The sequence below is a fragment of the Copadichromis virginalis genome, linkage group LG13 (genome assembly GCF_057382275.1).
Source record: "Copadichromis virginalis isolate Kocher_CV1m ecotype Utaka linkage group LG13, C_Virginalis_male_GT1.1, whole genome shotgun sequence".
NCBI lineage: Eukaryota > Metazoa > Chordata > Actinopteri > Cichliformes > Cichlidae > Copadichromis > Copadichromis virginalis.
This window is the reverse complement of record NC_140630.1, coordinates 18,464,254-18,485,208: the sequence shown is the minus strand read 5'-3', so window position 1 is coordinate 18,485,208 and position 20,955 is coordinate 18,464,254. Positions and strand designations below refer to the sequence as shown.

The 20,955-nt window shown below is 40.6% G+C and overlaps 3 protein-coding genes across 4 annotated transcripts; 1 reads left to right on the top strand and 2 right to left on the bottom strand.

Moving 5' to 3' along the window:
- Positions 1–343: 343 nt before the first annotated feature.
- On the bottom strand, positions 344–3,471 carry ankrd2 (ankyrin repeat domain 2 (stretch responsive muscle)). The gene is made up of 8 exons (XM_085478544.1): positions 3,406–3,471; positions 2,795–2,941; positions 2,592–2,699; positions 2,408–2,506; positions 2,144–2,242; positions 1,929–2,027; positions 1,736–1,834; positions 344–1,068 (listed from the first exon to the last, which is right to left on the bottom strand). The coding sequence occupies exons 1-8, from the start codon at positions 3,469–3,471 to the stop codon at positions 943–945; spliced, it is 843 nt and encodes a 280-aa protein (XP_085334670.1). The 3' UTR covers positions 344–942.
- Positions 3,472–4,488: 1,017 nt separating this feature from the next.
- Positions 4,489–7,031, top strand: st3gal7 (ST3 beta-galactoside alpha-2,3-sialyltransferase 7). The gene is made up of 8 exons (XM_085477739.1): positions 4,489–4,615; positions 4,842–5,007; positions 5,114–5,240; positions 5,329–5,666; positions 5,769–5,955; positions 6,095–6,235; positions 6,411–6,563; positions 6,652–7,031. The coding sequence occupies exons 2-8, from the start codon at positions 4,859–4,861 to the stop codon at positions 6,736–6,738; spliced, it is 1,182 nt and encodes a 393-aa protein (XP_085333865.1). The 5' UTR covers positions 4,489–4,615; positions 4,842–4,858; the 3' UTR covers positions 6,739–7,031.
- Positions 7,032–7,045: 14 nt separating this feature from the next.
- hps1 (HPS1 biogenesis of lysosomal organelles complex 3 subunit 1) lies at positions 7,046–15,058 on the bottom strand. 2 transcript variants are annotated; one of them, XM_085477736.1, is made up of 18 exons: positions 14,754–15,058; positions 12,843–13,034; positions 12,605–12,736; positions 12,038–12,180; positions 11,851–11,959; positions 11,575–11,735; positions 11,319–11,421; positions 11,144–11,228; positions 10,903–10,958; positions 10,641–10,808; positions 10,208–10,378; positions 9,928–10,004; positions 9,702–9,839; positions 9,490–9,554; positions 9,142–9,287; positions 7,983–8,096; positions 7,798–7,880; positions 7,046–7,723 (listed from the first exon to the last, which is right to left on the bottom strand). In XM_085477736.1, exons 2-18 carry the CDS (start codon positions 12,957–12,959, stop codon positions 7,561–7,563), a joined length of 2,031 nt encoding a protein of 676 aa, XP_085333862.1. In that variant the 5' UTR covers positions 12,960–13,034; positions 14,754–15,058; the 3' UTR covers positions 7,046–7,560. The 2 variants fall into 2 exon arrangements, with proteins under 2 accessions (XP_085333862.1, XP_085333864.1); XM_085477738.1 differs by lacking the exons at positions 12,038–12,180; positions 12,843–13,034; positions 14,754–15,058 and having other exon boundaries at positions 11,851–11,997; positions 12,605–12,644.
- Between the last annotated feature and the right edge of the window lie 5,897 nt (positions 15,059–20,955).

Here is a 20,955-nt window from a genome sequence, read left to right as displayed (position 1 = left end):
TGATAGTTTATCTGATGCACTGCCTACAAGAAGCACAGTGATACATGAAAAAACAACATTTTACACCAGCACTGTGAGAAATACAGCAGTACCACAATATTTGTTTAGGAAGCTGTGCTGGCTATTTTTAGAATATGCTACTGTACTTAAAAGACTACAGTATAAGCAGAGCAGCAAATTGTTTCCCCAGCGTGTATGACAAATGTCCCTCAGGAACATTTGAGCCTCTGATGATAGAAGGAAAATATGTTGCTGAGCTCCTGCTGAATCTCTGACTTTAGCGGGAGGCATACCCATCATCTCTGCTGCTGTCAGCTGGCGTCTCAAACACAGGGCTAATGCGTTCTCTGGCCTGGCCCACTGGCTCAATAAAAGAAGGACCTCTAATGTATATTCAAAAACAACTTTTACACAGTCCCCATCTCTGTCAGCTTTATTTAACTTTCAAAAGCATCCCAAATCAGATGTGAAATATTCAGAGTGTTCGTAACAATATTAAGCACTTTTAAACCTCGTTTCAAAATCCCGAGGCTGCCTTTGTTTTTTTCACTTGTGAGTTGTTTTCTTACTGTTTTAAATAAGCAGATACTTTTTAATATTAATGTTAATTCCCAACTGATATTTTCAGACTGATTTAGAGGTTTTACAGTAACGTCCTGGAAACGCAGATGCAAATATCATTTACACAGCACTACATAGAAGTACAGAATATATTTATATAGAGAGAACCTGAGGCAGATGCTCATAGAAAGTGATATAGAAAGAATATACAAAATAAGTCAAGGGTGGATCGTCAACCAGGTGGATTTTAGCTCACTGAGAGCCTCAACAATCCCAGGATATCTGCTGGCTTTAAGTTCAATGCGGCAGAACTGTAACCACTCAGTTGCAATGTAAACTGAGGTGATCCTTGCACAGATGCAGAGCTTTGTGCTGCACTGTTCACTCCTCCCCTGAGTTGTTAGAAGGCGACAGTACTCCCACCTTCCTTAGTTTCTCAAGCCTCTGCAGGGTCTCCACGATGTCAAACTGCCATTGTTTTACCTGCTGCACTGCTGTCAGTCCTTCCTGTAATCACACTGTCACTTTGTTACCACTGAGGTATGTAGCATGCAGAGTGTTGAGATGTGAGCAAAAACCATGTTAGCGTTTAATATGCAGGCAGTAAATATGCTTTAAAATAGTGGCAATAAAGTGTAATAACAAATATAATGCTTAGATTTAAAAATCCTAGTGGTTTGTGTGTGTAAGGCGGTGGAGGCCTGGTCCCTTTAGTTTGCAAATTAGCAAAAGTTAAAGAGATGAATAGGTGTGACACTGGCATGAAACTGAACGTGACACTTGTGATTATGTCATATGCACCACAGTGTTAATATCTTAGCATGAAGACAGGAAACTGCAAGTACTGTTCAAAGAAAACAGAAGCACATCTAAAGATCACACCTTACATCTTGCTCATTTAAAAAAACAACTCAACCAAAAAACAATGCACCAGTCTGACAGTTTATGAGGTGCTGCTGAACTACATTTCTTGACTTGGATCAAAACTGCCTTTTGTATGAATCAAAAATCAAACTGTCATCATTGTCTCACTTTATTATGAGATAACCAAACTAGCATTGTATTTGCACATATGGAAATCAAAACCGTCCTGTGAACCAGGTTCTTTACATTTTCACACCCATGCTAACCTGCACACTAATGAGAATTAAAGATGGAAAAAAAAACAACTCACATGATTTTTTATTTTTGTGTCAGCTCCTGCAACTATGAGCAGCTTCACTATCTTGTATCTGTTGAGATGCACTGCATCATGCAGGGCTGTGTCACCTTCCTAAAACCAGGTTTTAAAAAAAGCATTTTTGTTAATGACTTAAATAAACTGTAGAGGTCATGAAGCACAGAAGTGGAGCGGAGTTGCCACCTACCCTGTCCCTGGAGTTGATTAAGGCCCCACAAGACAGCAGGTATTCCACAATGGAGGTGTGGCCTGTTCTCGTGGCAACATGCAGAGGTGTGCTATGCAACTGCAGTACAGACAATGATATAATCTGAGATTGTGGGAATGTGTGCAAACTCGTATTCAATTAGAGGCTGACTGTGGTCTGGTGCAAATGCAGAGCCCACTAAAATTCACATTTACCTTATCTCTAACATTAAGATCAGCCCCGTGGCTCTTCAGGACTTCGACAACCGTCAGGTTTCCCCCTCTGCAGGCCCAGTGTATGGCCCTAGAGCCCAGCTGAAACACAGTAGGAGCCACCACCCCCCATCCCACCCCCCCAATCCCATCCCATTAGTAGTGCAGGCATCAGGTCACTAGAACCAGGAGCTTTAGTTTGAGAAGATAATCTCACTCAATCCCATCATCATCTTTACAAACCTACAGCGTGCACACACGTCTTACTTGATCTTTTAAGTTGATATCAGCTCCTTTTCCTAAAAGCATTTGGACAACTGGAGCATGTCCTTCCAGGCAGGCGCGGTGGAGTGCTGTCCTCTTCAGCTGGCAAATGTAAATATATTATTAGCTGAGATTTTAGCATGCTATATTTTATTCATGTTTTACTGTGATGCAGGGAGAGCCCTACCTCATCGTGGGCATTTGGGTTCCCACCATCTTCCAGATACCTGTCTATGATATCCAGTTTGCACTCACTGGCTGCGTTCATGAATTCTGCAGTATCCACAGGTTCTATCTGTCCACACAGACACACACAGAGGAGCAGGAGAGGCAGAGGTTCACTTTATACATCTTTGACATGAAGACACAGCTTCTGAAAATCATTCTCACCACTTGCATTTCCACAGACAGCCTGGGCATGAATGTTTTTTTGGTCTTCTTTTTTCTTTTGCCCAGCTCTGAGTTATCCTGTTCTGCACTCAGGTCCAAACTCTCGCCGCACAGGTCCAACGAGATTCTGCCCGTTCTCTCATCTACCTGCAAAATGACGGGAACAATAACAAACACAGTTTGAAAACCTAGATCAGCGAGGGAATGTTGGCTTTGGAAGCAGCGGTGCCAAGCAAGCTATGGGGTGTTGAGAGCCGGGAATGACAGTGTTAATGTCAAAACAAATTCACAGCATAGTGCAAACCAGGCTTGGCCATAGCAATAGAAACATTTCAGATAAAATGCCTCTCATGTGCTGTTCATAGTCACATTTTTGTATTAGTTATCAGATTTAATGTCAAACAAGCACGACACCTGCAACACTTACTCATATGTTTTTAATTTTTCTCATTAAGAACTTTTTGGAATTTTGATATTGTGATAACAACAGAAAAATATACTATATAGTCTGTGCTGGCAGAGAGAGAAAGGGGGTGTCAAACAATTATCATTTTAGGAGTCAACAGGAGAATGACTGCAAAAGCCACAGCAGGAATAAAGCTTTTACCTACCTGGGTTTTCTCTTCTTGTCCTGTCTCATGGTCCATCACACCGGCCCACTGTGCAACGTTTTCCATCCCTGGGGTAAAATATGCAAAAATGCAATAATAATATAGTAATATCGAACAACTAAATGTTCAATAATCTAAAATATAATAGAATAAAACTGTCAGATCATACAGCTTATAGAGAAGTGCTGTTGGGCACAGTGGCTTGATGGCTTCAGTGACTTCAGTGACTTCATGGTGGGACATTGTGTTACTCCGACAAACAGGTGTGTGTGTACTTTGCCGTGTACTTGCCAGACCTACATTCTCGCTCACTCTCTTCCTCTGTCATGCCCACAAACACACAACCCCCCAAAACACACACACACACACACACACACACACACACACACACACACACACACACACACACACACACACACACACACACACACACACAAAGAAAAAGACCCTTTAGGCATGTCCTACACAGAGGGTATATTCACTGCATAAGCTCCTGGGTTTACTCCCTCCTGTAGCTGCCACAGTATGCCCTTCTCTTTTACTTCAATATTCCTTTCATAAACATGCTGGTTTGAGGGATTATGCTATTTATAAAGGTTTGATCACTGTCAAGTGATATCTCGATTGGTCACTCAGTCTGTTATTTTGTTTGGTTAATTTTGATAAACTGCATCCAGAATTGCAGGTAGGACCAGTGTGCACTGGGGGAGGGTCTTTAGTTGTTTTCACCTGAGAGAGTCAGGCAGCCGATAGATAAATCAGCAAAGGGCATGGATTTTGTAAATCAACTGCCTTTGTCTGCATACAGTACATGACACAGGGCTGTTTGATAACGGGTTGTGCGGCAGCTACACAAACACTTCTCCTTTTTAGTGCTTAAAACCTTTTAGGTGTACTTCAGTGTTGTATTTACCATGTCTGACACTTCCCCCCTTTCACGTGATGTGTTTGTGCAGATTTTAATTGTATAGATTAGACACACACACTCACTTGGTCCCACTCAGTCAGAAATGTTTGCAAATGAGTGACATGTTAATGTTTAACCAGTGACTCTGAAGGAAGTGACAGAGTTCAGACAGATAGGAAGCAGCAGCAGCCATTTTAGCAGAACATAACAATAGATGTTGTTATGTTCTTCTCCTCTCCTCTCACCCATGGAGCTCAGGCAAGGACACAGTTAACAATCAGCTTGTCTTTTATCATCCTGGCTGTGAGTACCGTTGCTTATATTACCCAAATTGATGTTGATCTTGGCTTTTTACTGTGTAAAAACCATTTTAAAAGAGTGTAAGCTCACATTTTTCAGTTAAATTTACTCTAATGTCTATAATTACAGAGGTTTGTATCTGCCATAGAAAGAGTTTAGTTCATGACGTTGCTGTTATAAAGTGGAGATTATGTTCACTGCCGTGAGTTCAGCACTGTGTGTGTTTCAGGTGAAAGTACGAGCACCATGGTAACGCTGAATCGCTTGAGTGTAGCAGACCTGGACGACAGCTCTCAGCAGCTGCCTGAGGCCGCAGAAGCAGCAACCCCAAGACCAGCCTTTCACAGGAAGAAAGTGGTCCCAAAGACTGACTCCAGAGATGTTTTTCTCAACAGGTGCAGCACATCTGTAGTACTGCATTTCCTTTGTGGGATATTATCTGTGCTATTTATAACTAACACTATATTTTATTGCATTAAAAAAAAACAATCTGCTGTAAAGAGAGGAGAACCTTTTCTTTAGCCTGATGCTGCTGATCGGATGTTATTTGGCTATTCTGATTCCTGCTTATCTCCCCGCGGACAAGGTGGCAGCTATCAAAGACGACTATCAACAACCCAAAGATATGGTACAGATGCATCTTTGTACATCTTGGCAAGTATTTGAGATGGTTTCTTTCCCTTTCTTTTAGCTTAAATGTTTTTCCCTCTGTTCAGGCCGTACTAAATCGGTCAGCCTCTCTGCTGGCAGGACCTTGTCTGCCTCGCTGGTGTCTAAACCACCTCAAGCACCTGTCTTGTCCTGTTGGCCTCCAAGACATCCCCGTGTTTGTACAGCAGGAGAGGCGTGAGCCATGGAGTCTGTCTCCTCCTCTTGGGTTTCAGGGCATCGAACAGCATCTCGCTGTAGCGCTCGCCACTCTGCCTCAACCTGGCCTGCCTCCATCATTGAAGAGAGAAGGCAGCTGCACGCGATGCGTGGTGGTGGGTAGTGGAGGGATTCTTCATGGGAGCCATCTTGGATCACATATAGATCAGTATGACATCATTATCAGGTATGCATTCCTGTGTCAAGTGGACACCAAAGACAGACTGTGGCGCCTATTTTTAAACTGTTGTGATGGTCGTCATCTCACAGGCTCCATCTGTGTTACCAGGCTGAATAATGCTCCGGTGCATGGCTTTGAGAGAGATGTTGGTTCGAGGACAACCATCCGCCTGACGTACCCAGAGGGAGCACCTCACTCCTCAAACGAGTACAGAAAGACTAGCATATTTGCTGTGGTGGTCTTTAAGAGCCTCGATTTAGACTGGCTTACTTCTGTGATCACCAAACAACCTCTGGTAAGGCCACATCACAAGATCCTCCACTGCACACGGAAAGGGCATATTGCACACACAAGCATCACAGAAAGTCATGTAGCAATGGCACTATACTATACATATACACCCTATATCTCCTTTTATTTTTATTTTTCAATAGAGCTTCTGGTCCAAAATGTGGTTCTGGAAGGAAGTTGTGGATCATATCCCCCTGACACCAGAGAGCTTCAAGATCGTCCACCCAGAGATTATTCACAAGATGGGCCAAGTTATAGAGAAATATGAACTGAACCAGAGAAATGTGAGTTTCTATGAATGAATAATCTGTGGACATTAATGACTGTGCAAATAACAAAATTACTTTCACTTAAAATCATAAACTCACAGCCGTTAGGAGGGCTTTTGCTATTATGCTGAAACGGGACTGAACTTATGTTGCAAACTACGTCACAGGTCGTTTTTTTTTCCTCCCCAAGAACATATTGCCAACAATTGGTGCTACTGGAGTGGTGATGGCTTTGCAGATGTGCGACCAGGTGAGCCTGGCTGGGTTTGGGTATGACATGCAGCACCCCGAGGCCAGGCTTCATTATTATGAGGCCATACGCATGGACACAATGAAGTCTCAAGTAAGTTTAGCTTAATGATCAAAGCAGTGGCAAGGAGGCGTCTGAGCTTCATGCTTCGACTCATTTTTCTCCCTATGATTATATCCAGGTGGTGCATGATGTAACTGCTGAAAAACTCTTCTTGAAGGACCTGGTGGCTGCAGGAGTAGTGACTGACCTAACAGGAGGGGTATGAGTCAAAGATTGGTGATATACAGAACTGAAGAACCCTACACACTGCAGACTGATTCTAAAATGCTCACAGCATCATGTGGTTAACTGATTGCTGAGCACATTTAACTTCAAGTGACGGTAGAGGCTAATTTTTCTCATTACAATTCAATGAACATGTTAAATCACTGGATCCTGTTCTGTAATTGTGATAGGAGAAGCTAAATTGTGCTACCACACAGAAACGTGATGGTCTGGGTTCACACTGTACTATTTCAACTGAGTTTACAACAATTTAATAAACATAAAACATAAGAATGTGAGACTACTGATTGTTTTTTCTCAAAAATTATTTCTCGTTTATTAAGACAGACAAACCATAATTACTATTACTATGTTTCCTTCATACATCTTATTACGCTGCCATTAGTAAAGACAAAAAAAAGGGACAATAGCTGCATTTCTTAAAAACAAACCAAAAAACAAACCAAAAATCAGCCACAAATTTTAAAAAGAAAAAAAAATCTCAGTAAAATGATACAAATATTTAGATTAATAATAAATAAGAAATAAGTCAAATACATATTTTTAAGAACATATTAAAATACCCAAAAATTAGGAAGTGGAACATGCTTCATAAAAGACGAGGTGTGTACAGCGCACAGTGGGGTTTGATTTATCTAATCAGAAATCAAAGTGCTTTCAATAAATAATTTTGGGTCTTAGGATTTTAAACACAATACAAAAATACACTGACAATGAAACAGATGCAGAACACAACATGTAAAATAAGAGTTGTTTTTTTTGTTCTTGGCTACTCTGACCCACTGTGAGAGTGTGGGTCTGTCTACAGCAGTGGGTTGCGTGAGGGCTCCCATAATTTGCTTGCCAGCTGCCTGCAGTGCTGGAGGATGATCTCAGTGGGGATGACTCCCAGGTGAACTGTTAGGAGCTCGTAGCATTTCACTGTCTCGCCCGGGTGATTCTTACTATAGTACCGCAGCAGCTTCCTGCAACATGCATCGCTTTGTTTAGTCAGGAGAACGAATTAAAGAAAATATTTCTATCACACCAGGCTGGTTACCTGTAGTAATTCTGAGCAAGCATCCCGATAGGGGCGGAGTCATCGGGCATGATGGGTATGTCTTTTGCCTCCAACTTGAAGCCCTGATTGAAGAGGTATACAAATTGAATTATAGGCTTTTTTGCTGTTTCAGGCTGTTAAATTTGTTTTTATGGATAACAGAACAAAGTACAGCAGTGACTTACAGTTTCATTTTCAAACCAGAGAAAGTAGCAGAAGTAGAAATCTCCATCACGTAATGTTAGAGTGGAGTAACCCTTCTGAAGATAGTGCCGTGTTGTGCTGACCAGGCTCCACATCTTCAGTATGGATTAGAAAAAAGTAATGACAAAAATATGCATACTGTGATTATCCACACGCTGTCTTATGCACAGCCCAATGTACGATGAACATGAGGCTACAGACAGCTGGCCTAATTTATCACAACACTAGGAAAGAGTCGACACATAAACTCACCACCACACATGAAACAAAACTATCTGTACATGTTTGACTTCCAAGAAGTCAGACTTTGTCGTTTTTTGAGTAATAGGTCTCCAGGCTTTCTGAAGGTCTTTCAAAGCTTTTCTTTGATATTGCCTGCCTTTTCACCAATTTTCAGTCCAGTCCTTGCACCTGACCATTTGCAGAGTGATATAAAAAAGGCACCTACCACAAAAGAAGAATTAATGTTGTGTCTAGACGTAACAGAAAACTTAGCAAAAGGCTTACTTCAAATTCCTTACTACCTTTGGCACTTTGTTACTAGCAGCCTGTTCCACAAACACACAGTTTGCTGACATTTCTTTAGTTGAGTCTAGGAAAAATGCCAAAGATGACATAGCTTGATAGACATAAAATTGTATTTTTGAACCAACAATGTGATTCCCAAAAAGCTATTAGCTGAAAACTTGTCATATCCTTAAAAATGTAACTGAAAACTGAACAAGTGAAGGCCAAAAAAGAAATGGCAGGCCTAAAACCCAGCAGATGAACAGAAAATGGAAAACATTCCTGCAAAGACCTGACACAGCAACTGAGAAATGCATCTGACCATTAGGTCTACTGTTCATTGAAGAGAGAAATTGACTGAAGTAGGGCAACAGATCTTATCGAGTGAGAAATTCAAATTTGACATTTTTTGTTCAAATAATCATCAATATGTACAGAGATGAGACGAGTAGAACAGTCGAGTGTCTACAGTTAGCTACAGCTACTCTATTTCCATCTATGTTTGGACACATTCCAATAAATCAATTTACCCATTTCCCATTTCCCCAGCAAAATAGAAAGAAATGACGAGGGGGCTATTGACTTCTATACTTTACCCCAAAACAAATAAGATGTAGTTCTAGTTTTAGTGACCTTGTTTTTGATATACTGAGCCACTGGTCCCTTCCCCAGCTCAGACGTGGTCCGCTCTGTGATGCTGAGTGATGGCGCTATCATTTGTCCGCTTGATCGGTCCACACAGATAAAGTGGACGAGGCCTGGGAAATCCTCCAGGTAAGTGAGATTAATCAGTTAAGATTAATACGCTCAGCATAACAATGGGTTTGTTTTTTGGGTTTTTTAAGTGTATGTATGTTGTTAAAAACCATAAAAATACAAAATATTCTTTTACAAATATTACAAATTCTGCTTTGTAGAAAACAATTGCAGAGAAATTAGACAAAACAGGACATCACAGAGTTGCTGCGCTGAGAGGATATGAGACCATGGTGATGTTCCTCTTGCTTTTCACTAACAGGAAGTCCTTCCAGTCCATCAGCTGCTCCCTTAGAGAGTGAGACAAAGATAGGAAGACAAAGAGGATACAGACAAAACAATGAAGGACGAGGTTGCACAGTGTCAAAATAAAAAAATGAAGTCAAGTTGGCAAGCCTAAAATATAACAACGAAAATAGTAGCTGACAGACACTCACTGCACCATGGTCTGGGCCCGCTCTCGCAGGCCAGGGGAGAGATGACGAGGAGTGTCGTCTGGTCCAGAGTCAGACAGAAAACACTGTCGGTATATGCCACACAGTTGGGTCTTCATGTTCTTGCACCACAGGATAAGACTGCAACATAAACAGACATTTAAAGCCTCACAGGGTCATCAAACTGTCTTGCTGTCATTTGGCCAGCAGAGGGCAGTAAGAGACTTACTCTCTGCTGAACCCAGGCCCTCCTCTGGAGAAGGCCCGGTTTTTGAATTCGGTCCAGACATTTTGCAACTGTGAGGACTGGTTAGAAGAAGAAAAGACAAAAAAAGAAGAAAAAGATTTGATTGGATCATGTGCAAACATTCTGTGTTTCTGTGATAACAAATGAGGATTAAAGTCAGTTTTTTGACTTGGGTGTTTGTGGCAAAGGCAGACGAGTGCTGAGGAAGTGTAGAAGAATACAGCCACTCAACGCAAAAGCACAACAACACACAAAAACAAACCTGTATCCCATTCAGTGCCAGGGTTTTAAGGAATTTATCCAGCTTGCTGCGCACTTCATGCATAGGCTGGCCTCTTGTGGAACCTCCTTGGCCTTCATTTAAGCGCTTCTCCAGTTTGGCAAAGGCTTCCCAAAATGTATACACAGACATGGCTACTCCACTGTGTGGAAACTGACACAGATGACACAGATAAATATGAAAAAAAATGAACTGTTTAAACAACTGAGCAAAAATATATTTAGATGCTGTGAACACTTCATGGCACAGAGGTTAAATAGATGTATCTCCAAATAAGTCAAAAAGACTGGCCACAAACAACAATATGTCTGTGCGCACATACTGTAAACAAGCAAATTACTGCACATATAGACTGTACGCGACTTCATATGGAGTCACTAATACACACATTGTTTGCTTGTTGGTATTCACAAACCTTAGTTAGCAGAACTAGTGTGATGCCAGGCCACAGTTTGAGACAGTACATGGAGTGAGGCATCATGGGATAGAGGCCATCTTTTTGCGAGACCTCTAAGAAGACTTTGTGAGGGGTTGCTGGATCAGGTGGATAAACTTCTAGAGTACTCAAGCTGTCCTCTGCCATCTGAATACAGTGTGTTTCACATTGTGTCAGGGTAACACACAAACAGAAAGCTGTTTACTTTGTTTACAAACTTTGTTTACAAATGTATTCTCACCTGGATGTCTGGGTCTACAAACTCAAACACAGGAGTGCTTCCCCTCACTGGCTTTTCTGGTGATGTGAAAAATAAAGAAACAAATGACAAAGAACATGCTCTGCACACTTAACATGACTTAATCTGGTCACAGATACAGTTTGAGAAGTAGGAATCTGCATTTTGTATCTACTCGGTTTTATCCTTGTCTGTTAAAATCTGTTTGATGATCTGAACACAAAAGCTCTACTCAACAACCCACCTGAACTGCTTGAGTCTTTGTCTGTAGGTGAGGGCTCTGGGGTGTAAAAACTTTCATGGCCAGAACCAGATGTACTATCAATATCCTTCAGGCAAAGTGCACAGAAAGAGAGAATAAACACTCAGTAACAACATGCTTTGTCGGTGCTGTTTGAGAGGCTGTCACCACTTTGTACCTCTGGACTTGGGTCATCCACATCCACGTTGCTAGGATACATATTCTGTGCCATGATGATGAGGGCCAGGAGGTCTGAGGTGCTGAGTATACTTGCATTGCGACTAGAAAGAAATAGATGGTTGTAGCCATTACCATGTTGAATTGTAAAAAGTAAAAAAGGTAGGTATGAGTATATGAACTGTAAGTACAGGTGATATACGAGGAAGGGTGTAAGCTATAAAAATAATGTGACAGGTTTATAGAAACATCTGTACCTGGAGTAGAAAGCGAGCAGTTTGGTGTGAACCAGGATGAAGGCATGCAGCACCTCCTCTCCTCCTCTCTCTACGCTGCTGTTGATCTGCTGAACCAAACGGCGCTCCAGGAATTCGATGCACTGCTCACACAGTGTGGGGTGGATCAGCCTCTCCACCGCCTAACAGAGTGATGATGGTGATTTTTAAATAAGATTTTAAAGAGATTTTTTTTTTTTTTTAAAAAGAAAGAAAAAGTCTATTTTCTAATCTGTACTAAGTGAGAAAGAACCACACCTCCACTAAGAAGCTCTGATCATTCTCTCGGAGGTGGCTGTAGGTCTCCAGCAGACTCTGGAGATGCTTCCACAGTCTCAGCCTTTGCTCCGTGTCCCGGGCGCGCAGTCTGGTGACGAGCAACATATGCTCATACTAAACCTCATGCTGTATTAAAAGCCAATGATAAACAGACAAAATGTCTTACTCTTTCCTGAGGAGGTTCCCACTGAGGGTCACCATGCCAAACAAAACTTCAATCATCTTATTCATCACGTAGATTTTCCTCCTTAGATCCTCCTCCTTTTCCTCGCCGTCTCCATTCACAGCAATGTACAGGCACTCATCAAACTGTAGACACAAAATACCCTAATAAATGTGGTTTTGCCCCAAGCGAATGAATGAGCTGGAAAATAAAGTGAAGGCGGTTGTCTTCTGCTCTTTGATTTCTCTAAGCGATAAAGGGTTTACACAAGAAAGAGCTAAAAGGCTGCTGACGCTGAGTGGACCTGAAACATGTCAAGTGCTTGGACTCGATAACTGCATCATGCGCGGCAGGAGGATAAAGCCTTAACAAGACTCACATGATAAAACATGCTGCTTCACAGAGACAAAGGCCTGCATTTAGGTGCTGTTGCTGAAGCCTGATTGCTTTACAGATCAGAAATCTTCAAACAAGGTCAAGAGAAATTAGAGTCATAGCACAATTTTTAGATAACTTAGGAACTTGTGCAGGGGGATGAAGACAGTTTTTTCTGTGTATGGCGGGTGCTACCTGGTGTAGTACGTAGATGTGGTTGTTTTCTGTCGTGAAAGATGTGTAGCTGTCAGCCTCTGTCACCATGGTGCTGAAGGAGATGATGATGGGAGCAAACAGAGTGCTGATGCTGTCCTCAAAGGCCGGAAACTGGGAGAGAAAAAAAGCAAACGATCAACTCATTTTAACACGTACAGGAAACAAGTTCAAAAGCACATGCAGAGTGTCTGCTGAATACAGCTTTCTTCAACTTTACCTCGTGGCCTTCCTCTTGAGACGCTCCATACTGTTTCTGGATATTCTGCTGAAATTCCAAGTCAGTCCAGTAGAAGAGCATTTCAGCACTCTCACTTGCTATCAGCAAGCACTTCATCTGGACTACAGATGCGTTCCTGTCCTTTTTTAATGCGGTGTCCTATTTTACTCCAACTTCTCCACACGCATTAGGCTGTAAAAAAAAATAATGTTAAAAGTACTGAGGTGAAAGACATAAAACAGAGTCCGGGGAGGAATTTTGTGAAGCACAAAGGACTGACTTGATACTATTCACACAGCTAAGGCATGCCCAAAAGGAAGATGTTAAAATCTTGAAACACGATTAAACAGTCCTCAGATTTCCATTTTATTGTTCCAGCATTTAGAGCACAAGTTTGAAAAATCTAAAAAAAGAAAAAAAAAGAAAAAGAAAGATCACATCATTTTTTCATAAGTATTGATCTGAAAGCATGTCTGTGTAAGCATGCATTTATATTTGATTAGCTTACAGAAGCAGTTCTCAGTTTGCAGGACTGGCCTCCTGATGGGGCTTAAAGCCACTGCAGGTAGGTGTGGACAACCAGGTGGCAAGAATATAGAGCAGAATGAATGATATATTCTTATATTGTTGATGACTGTAATAGAAAATGTTGGAGAACTAGTGACTTATGAAAAGGTTGCCAAATAGACCCTGACTGATATATCGGTGGGGCCGATATTAGCCATTAGCAAGTATATCGATGTCGGCATTGTAATACCCGAAACACCCTTCAACCATGGTGCGTTTCCCATTACAGAAAACTTGATCAGGTAGTAGCATGTGTGTGAATAAAGAAGGCATTGTCAATGCAAAAGCCATCATCAAGTGAAAAATCTTAGTTAATGGAGCTTCAATACCACAATTCAATGTGGAAATAGTTAAATAAAGAGCAAAGCCTCCGTTTTAACACAGAGGAATATGAAGCTAGTCAGTCTGGGTCATGACGCTTATTTTGAAAAACAGGACTGTTTCATGGGGCTGAAAAAAAATCCACCCATATATCAGATTTTTAAATAAACAAATATTGCTATTTGTATCGACCTAAAAATCCTATATTATTAGGAAATAGGGATACTTGTTTAAAAAAAATCATTATAGATTATAGGTACAGAAATTAATGACACTTGTATCTCTGTAGCATCTTTGGTATAAAGATCACGACTAGCTCAGTGACACTGAGTCATTGTAACAGTATTATTATTGTGAATACATTTGCCACAGGAGTAACCGAAAGCAAGGAAATAAGCCTTCTCCTAGGCTCTGTTGCTTCCTGGCCTAAAGTAGGTAGACTCTGATAGTATATTAATGACGATATTCAGGCTCAGAGGCAGGGAAAAAGTAAGATCGGGAGCATAAATACCGAAATGTCCACCCTTGTTCACAAAGGTCCTTCTCCTCAACAAAAGATTTAAATAATGTTTGTAATTGTGGTGAGAGCAACACAGTGAGTGTACAGATGGGGTAACGACAGCTTTGAAACAGAAAGGATCCTTAGGGGCTCAGATCTTTGAAACATAACAAACAATCTTTTCTTCTCTTTCTTTTTATGTTTTGGCTGGTTTTTGTACATCTAACGCATATTTAATTAATATCTCATGATAGCCAGTTGGGCAAAAGTTGTGAGAAAGGCAGAAAAATCTGATTTGCAAATCTTTTGCAAACCCATAGACTAAAAACGTGCAGTCAGAAACACCTGATGTAACCATGAGCAGCTTCTCTTTTTTCATGGAGCTCCGATCCGTGCATTCACATCCCGCGTTTTACTAAAAGCCTTCCCTCTTTTACAAAACTTTTAACTTCCTCCATACACAGTCTGCTGATCCACAAACGTAGTGACCAAAGTTACAACTCGTATCACCGCAAATCACTCACACTTTTCTGCGCCGGATAACTCCAGCATCCCAGTCCAGTGTCTCCGTTGTCCTATCAATCAGCCCTCCTCAGTTTTCCGGGCCGTTTGGGGACGTTTTCATAGCGGGTTACAGTTTCAACCCAAGCTGCCTTCTTCCTTCCGCGCTGCAGCGCGACACCAGCGTTCAGTCATGTGACTTCAGGCAGGAAGTTTGCTGGTGTGAAAAGAGCTGGAGCTGTCAAACTATCGAGGAGAAGCGCTCGTCAGACTGCTGCTGTTAAGGAGCTCGTGTTAAGTGGAAGCTCCTCGAAGTGGATTACCCCTCGGGGAGCCCGATGATCAGTGAGGCAGGAAAAAGTCATGTGCTGGTGCATAAAGTGGCCCACATGACTAGGAGAGCTATGCTGTATAATAGCTGGTATTTGTGGCATGCAGCTGCATGATTGAGACTGAGATTAGAAGCGTACTCGTGCCCGCTTTCTTGGTTTGACATTTAGTGCAAATCTGTTTGCCTGTTGTAGTAAAGCTTCGGGATTTGTATGGAAGCTACTCAGAAAATGGCAAATCTTTGACGTGTACAGAGGAAAAAATATTGAAATTAATTAATTGGATGTATTATATTGTAGTGGTGGTGGTGGGGGAGTCACAGTGTTTGGCAAATGTATGAAAGTTTATTTATGTGATTAATACTGCAAAAGGCCTGGTGTTCATTCCAAGTCAGACTTTCGCATTTGGGAGCTGTTGCTGTCCACCAAATGGAATCCTAGGAGGAGTGAGTGCAAGAGAAACAGGTAGTTGTACTGCAAAATCAGAACAGTTCCACCAGAGAGCGAGTGGTGCTGAAATCAAAGATGTTTGCTACATTCAGAGGGAAAAAGAAAACACTGAGCAGCATTAAAAACCAACCCCCCCCCCCCCCCCCCCCCAAAGAAACCCTAACCCGTTCTGGACACCCATGCAAGACAACATTGTTGGATGATAGCAGGATGCTTTCCATGGTAAAGAGAAAGGCTTTTACAATATCTACCCAGTTTAAGAACACTCCCCAGCTTCCCTTTCAGTTCATTCACTAGAATGTGCAAATCAGAGATCAGCCTAGAAAAGCCAGATTAGGCTTTTCATACCTAAAAAGCTATTCAACATTTCATCTGGATAGACAGATAAACGTGTACATGTACAAAGCCCTTGTAGAACCAAGTCTTGCCACTTGACAGCCATCCTGAAATATCTAAAAGCACTTATTTAGACACTTATTTTGAAGCGTTGTCACTAAAGTTTTCTTTAATTTAAGTGGTCACTTTGGTGTCACAGTTGCATGTATGAAGTCACCCGTAAAAACATATTTATATAAAAAAAAAAAAATCTAAAAAGAGTGCTGTTATTGCCCAAAATGTTTTAAGACTTTTCTCCCCTCCTCCGGAAGTTAGACTTCCACCACCTTTGCTGATGATGTTTTCTCTTTAATGATGTGAAGGGGAAAGCACCTGTTAAACACACGGTGTAATAAGTGTTTATTGACAGAAAAGAGAAGCAGCCTGATAAATTCTAAACTTTGTGCTCAGATTTAGTCAAATGCAGCAGTGCGTTAGAGCACAGATCTAAAACAAACAGCGATGGCATCACACGAGTTTTTGAAGGTCAGGAAGTGGAATATTGACCATTTTAAGCTGCATTTTGCTACCTGAAGTCAAAATTAAAGCCCGGAGACCCCAGAAACAAACAACAACTTAAAAAGGCAAAGTCTCATAAAAAACATAGATTCCACAATGCACACAGTCACAAAACGTTTTTATCTAAGTAGCTTTATATTTCATATTATGTTACGAGACTTCAAAGTGTAGGGGTTTGCAACCAAAAGACCCCCAGTTCAATCCCTGGAGGAGACAGAAATAATTTTGGTGTTTTGTCAGGAAGGACAGTCAATATAAAACCTGTCACATGAAAAAATGTGGAGCTTTTTATTTAATATTATATTAATTTGCCAAATTGCTCATGAGTCCCTAAAAACCAGGGACTGGGTATCAAAATTCTGTTCTTCAAAGGTTATTGAGGAAACCTTAAAAACTTTTGAATTAAACCAAAAGTCTGCATTTTTGAATCTCATCCTTCTATAGCGGTAATGTGACATGTTTTGATAAATGGCTAAAATAACAAGCTATATACATGGACCTTACTCTGCATGCTGAGCAAAGATTTTAGGAGGTGGCCTGCTGGCTTGGGTGGCACTCCCACAAAAGCATGTTTCTCAGGTTAATTGGTGATTCTAAATTGGTCATAGGCATGAATATGAGCATGAATGGTTGTTTGTCTCTCTGTGTTAGCCCTGCGATACACTGGTGACTTGTCCAGGGTGTACCCAGCGTCTCACCCAATGACAGCTGGCATAAGTTTGAGGCTCCCTGTGACCTGGAATTGGAGAAGTGGAAGAAAGTGAAGAGAAGGTGGGCATAACTTAAGAGGGAAATGGAATTTAAAAATACAAAGTGCTAGAACAACTTTAAGAACTATGTCAATCTCAATTGCAGGAGTTAAATTATGGAACAGTCTAACAGAAGAAATAAAAGACAGTAAAAACATAAAACAGTTTAAAGTAAAATATAAAAACATAATTTTAAATAAGTATAAGAATGAAGAAAACGGGGTTAACCCAGGACGGTAATGTTGCTGGTAATGGTGTTGTGGTTCTTTTTGGGGGTTTTTTGGTTTTGGTTTGTTTGTTTTTCCATAACTTGTGTATCTGCAAATATACACATTCTGTATTTTTCATATGAAAGAAACTATACTGTGGTGGGGCTTGCTAATTTCTTGTTTTTGATTTATGTATGTTTTGTTTTGTTTTACTTTTGTTTCATATGTTGTTTGTTTAATTTAAGACTAAAAAAAAAATTAAATGAATGAGAGGTAAAACTTGAGGGGGTAGGGACAAATAAGTAAATACTTCTGCCTACTTCTTTTCAAACAAATAATGGAATGATATTTTGTAATGATTGTGAAGGCACATGTTTGAAATAAAAATGAACTGAACTGAAAGTCAATGGAATGATGGATGAACAGATTAATGTTCTAATTGGTCCAAAACTGATTCTGAAGCATGAAAACACAGTGAACATCCACCCATTTATCACAGTAGGCACAAAAAGTCCTGGGACAGACAATTTGTTGTCTTAATCTTTAGATCAGGTTTTCACTCATGCAGGAGCGTCACAGTTACCACAGAATTGACATTTACTAGATCTTAGTGCCAGTGAGAATAAAGACGAATAGACCTATAGCGTGACCGAGTGTTTTTAACAAACATTTTCCAAAAAAGGAAAGGCATCTTTTCTGGACTGAGTTAATTTTACAGGCCACTGGGCCAGTTTGACTTTGGGGCCAATGCCATTGGGTCAGTGTGAGAAACTGTTCTTACAGAGACTGTAGGAACAGCTTAGATCTGCACAAGAACAGTTTCAAGTTCTTGGAGGTGCTTTGAACAACCTGGAAAACCTAGGCTGAATGCAAAGTTGGTTTCACGAAATGTTGACTTGTGTATTCTGTTCGATCCATATTGTACGACCTAAAAAACTAAATGGTTATATTTATGAAAGCATGTTGATTTTTTGGTGCCTAAAACCTTTGCAGTAAACAACATATTACACACATCTTCCATATAAAAACATATTCAACAAATATCATTATGTTTTTCAGAGAAAAGTCTTCAGCAAATCTGTGTTATATCATAATATTCGGCACTGTTTGTATGCTTGGCTGCTGAGTGGAGCAAAGAACCATAGTAGGATAAATATTTATGTTTTATTAACCTTGCTTAGCTCAAAATGGTTCAAAATGCCAAGACTTCAATGTTGCGGGCCAAAATCTAATCTGGTCCATCAGTTTTCTAGGTATCCGGCATCCACAGAAGTCTTACTTAAGCTGTATCCTGTATATACAGAGTAAACATCTAGAAATCCTCAGTGTTTGCTAACAGGGCAAGAGGGCCTTGCATGTCTCAAAATGGATCATGGAGTATAAACAGTGTTAGGTGGGCCTGGGTAGCAGTTACCTCGGCTAAGGAGAGACTGTCACGCAGAAGTGGCTGGACACCATACAGTCCTCCTAAACCACAACAGAATTTGATTTTGTCAGAGGATTTGATGTTCAGCCATTATTGTCACAAAGCACGGGTTTATATGAACCAGAGTTTTCCAAACAAAACCATTTCAACCCATTCAGGTTGATAAGATCCTGTTCTGAGTCTTAGGAAGTTCACTAAGTTCACTGTTCCCATTGCCTCGGTCAATTATTGCTTAACCATTACTTTCAGGGCAGAGGTACTGCGGGTAGTTAACAAATTCAACATGCTTTTCATCAGAAAGGCATGCAGTTTTATTTTCTGATCCATATCAACAGGTAGCTGATGTAAGAATATTTCTAACCCGCACTGGCAACTGAGATTTAAAGCAATTTTCTGGAGCGTGCTGCCCAATTTAATCGACTTATCTTATTCAACTTTAGTACGTCTGCTCTCTCTCTGACTTTACTTTGAAAATAAAGCATGTTTTTATCTAACCCTGTATATATATATATATATATATATATATATGTGTAGCCAACACAGTATAATGAATAAAATTTCCTCTTCAAAGATCCCAGATGAAATGGGCCAGGTGTTAACGAGTCTGGTTTGATTCTTACATGTCAACAATGTCGGGCTGTTTAAAATAAACCACATGTGAAAGGAGGCTGTTCCTGAAGTTCATTTCTCAGACCAAACATTTCTGCTCCTTACATGAAAGCAAGAAGCTATTTCGCATGAATGGCACAAAATCTAATTCAAGGTATATGCTTTGGATCAGGCTCTTGAAGGGGTGCCAGTGGTAACGACTCCGTGTCAGGAAAGATCAAATTTGCTCAGTGGAGTTTTTCTTGTGTAGGAGAACCCGAAGGAACCTAGATGACGGGCATTTAACCATGGTCCTTTATTTCCCTTCTATACGAGTCTACCAAGCAGATTCCAGTTGTCTATGCATCAGCGCACACTGAGCCAAGTCTGGGTCAAGCTGAGGTCTGGACTTTTAGTTCATCCTGGCTTCATGTTTCCCATCAGCAGCTGCCTCATGCAGTGACAAGACAGCACTCTTCCCGCTACAAAGACTTGCTCCAGCTGCTTCCACAACTGGGCCACAGAGTCTAACAGTCTGTGTGTGTGTGTGTATAAAGAGCTGATTGAGTGAGTGCACAAACGATGGTAAACTTTAATACCGTGCCTTTGTATTGGGATCACAGTACAAGGGCATTTCTGCTTTGCTTTGTGCTCTTGTGCAAGTATAAATCATATCTTCCGATCTCTTTGTTTCTTTTTTCTATTGGTTACCATATGCTCCTGCAGATCTCCGTCATGTCCCGAGAACCGCTGTGGAGTCTGGTTTCAGTGCACTTTCACATGATGGGACTTAGCTGTTTGTGCAGACGTAAAACTTCCTCCCAAATCCCCTCGTTAATGCTATAATGAATTTACAGTCAAAGGTTATGGAGTCTGACCTGTAGACAAACTAACATCTGAGTAGGATTACATTCTTTGTTTTAGTGTAGTCTGTGGTGAATTGCTCATTTTTACAAAAGAAAATAAAGAAAGCTTTCAAGATCTTGGGTATTTTTAGGTCTTTATTATTCATGTAAACTTTTTTTTTTTTACCAAAAAATAATATAGGCACACTTTACATATATAAAATAATGCTCTCCAAATGAAATATGAACATCTCCACATTAACTATAAACACATTCAGAGGATAATTATTTTTTATATTTTACATGTTTAGACACTTAACCTGCACTTGCTTATCACTGTTCTTAATGGTGTCAGTTTAAAGCTCAAAAGGCATCATGACTAGCTCTCTCGAGGGGACATTTTCACTGACCGCGGTCTTACTTTTCAGCATAAGTTAGTCAAAATATTTTGAAGTAAAATGCAGATGACAGTCTGTAAACCATCGCAAGATAGTTGGATTTGTGTGTTGGTTCCCCCCCTTTTAATTAGACCCACCACCATGTGTGTGTTTATTTTTTTAAAATCAATGTCAGTTGGTCACCCTGTTACTGAATGAGTACATTCCTACAGGTTCTTTTTTGTTCTTTTGCACAGATTTTGCTTTAAAATTGGGGCATTAGTACAACTCTTATATAATAGAAATATAAAGACAAAGCAATATAAATTAGTTGTATACTGAATATAAGTAAACATAT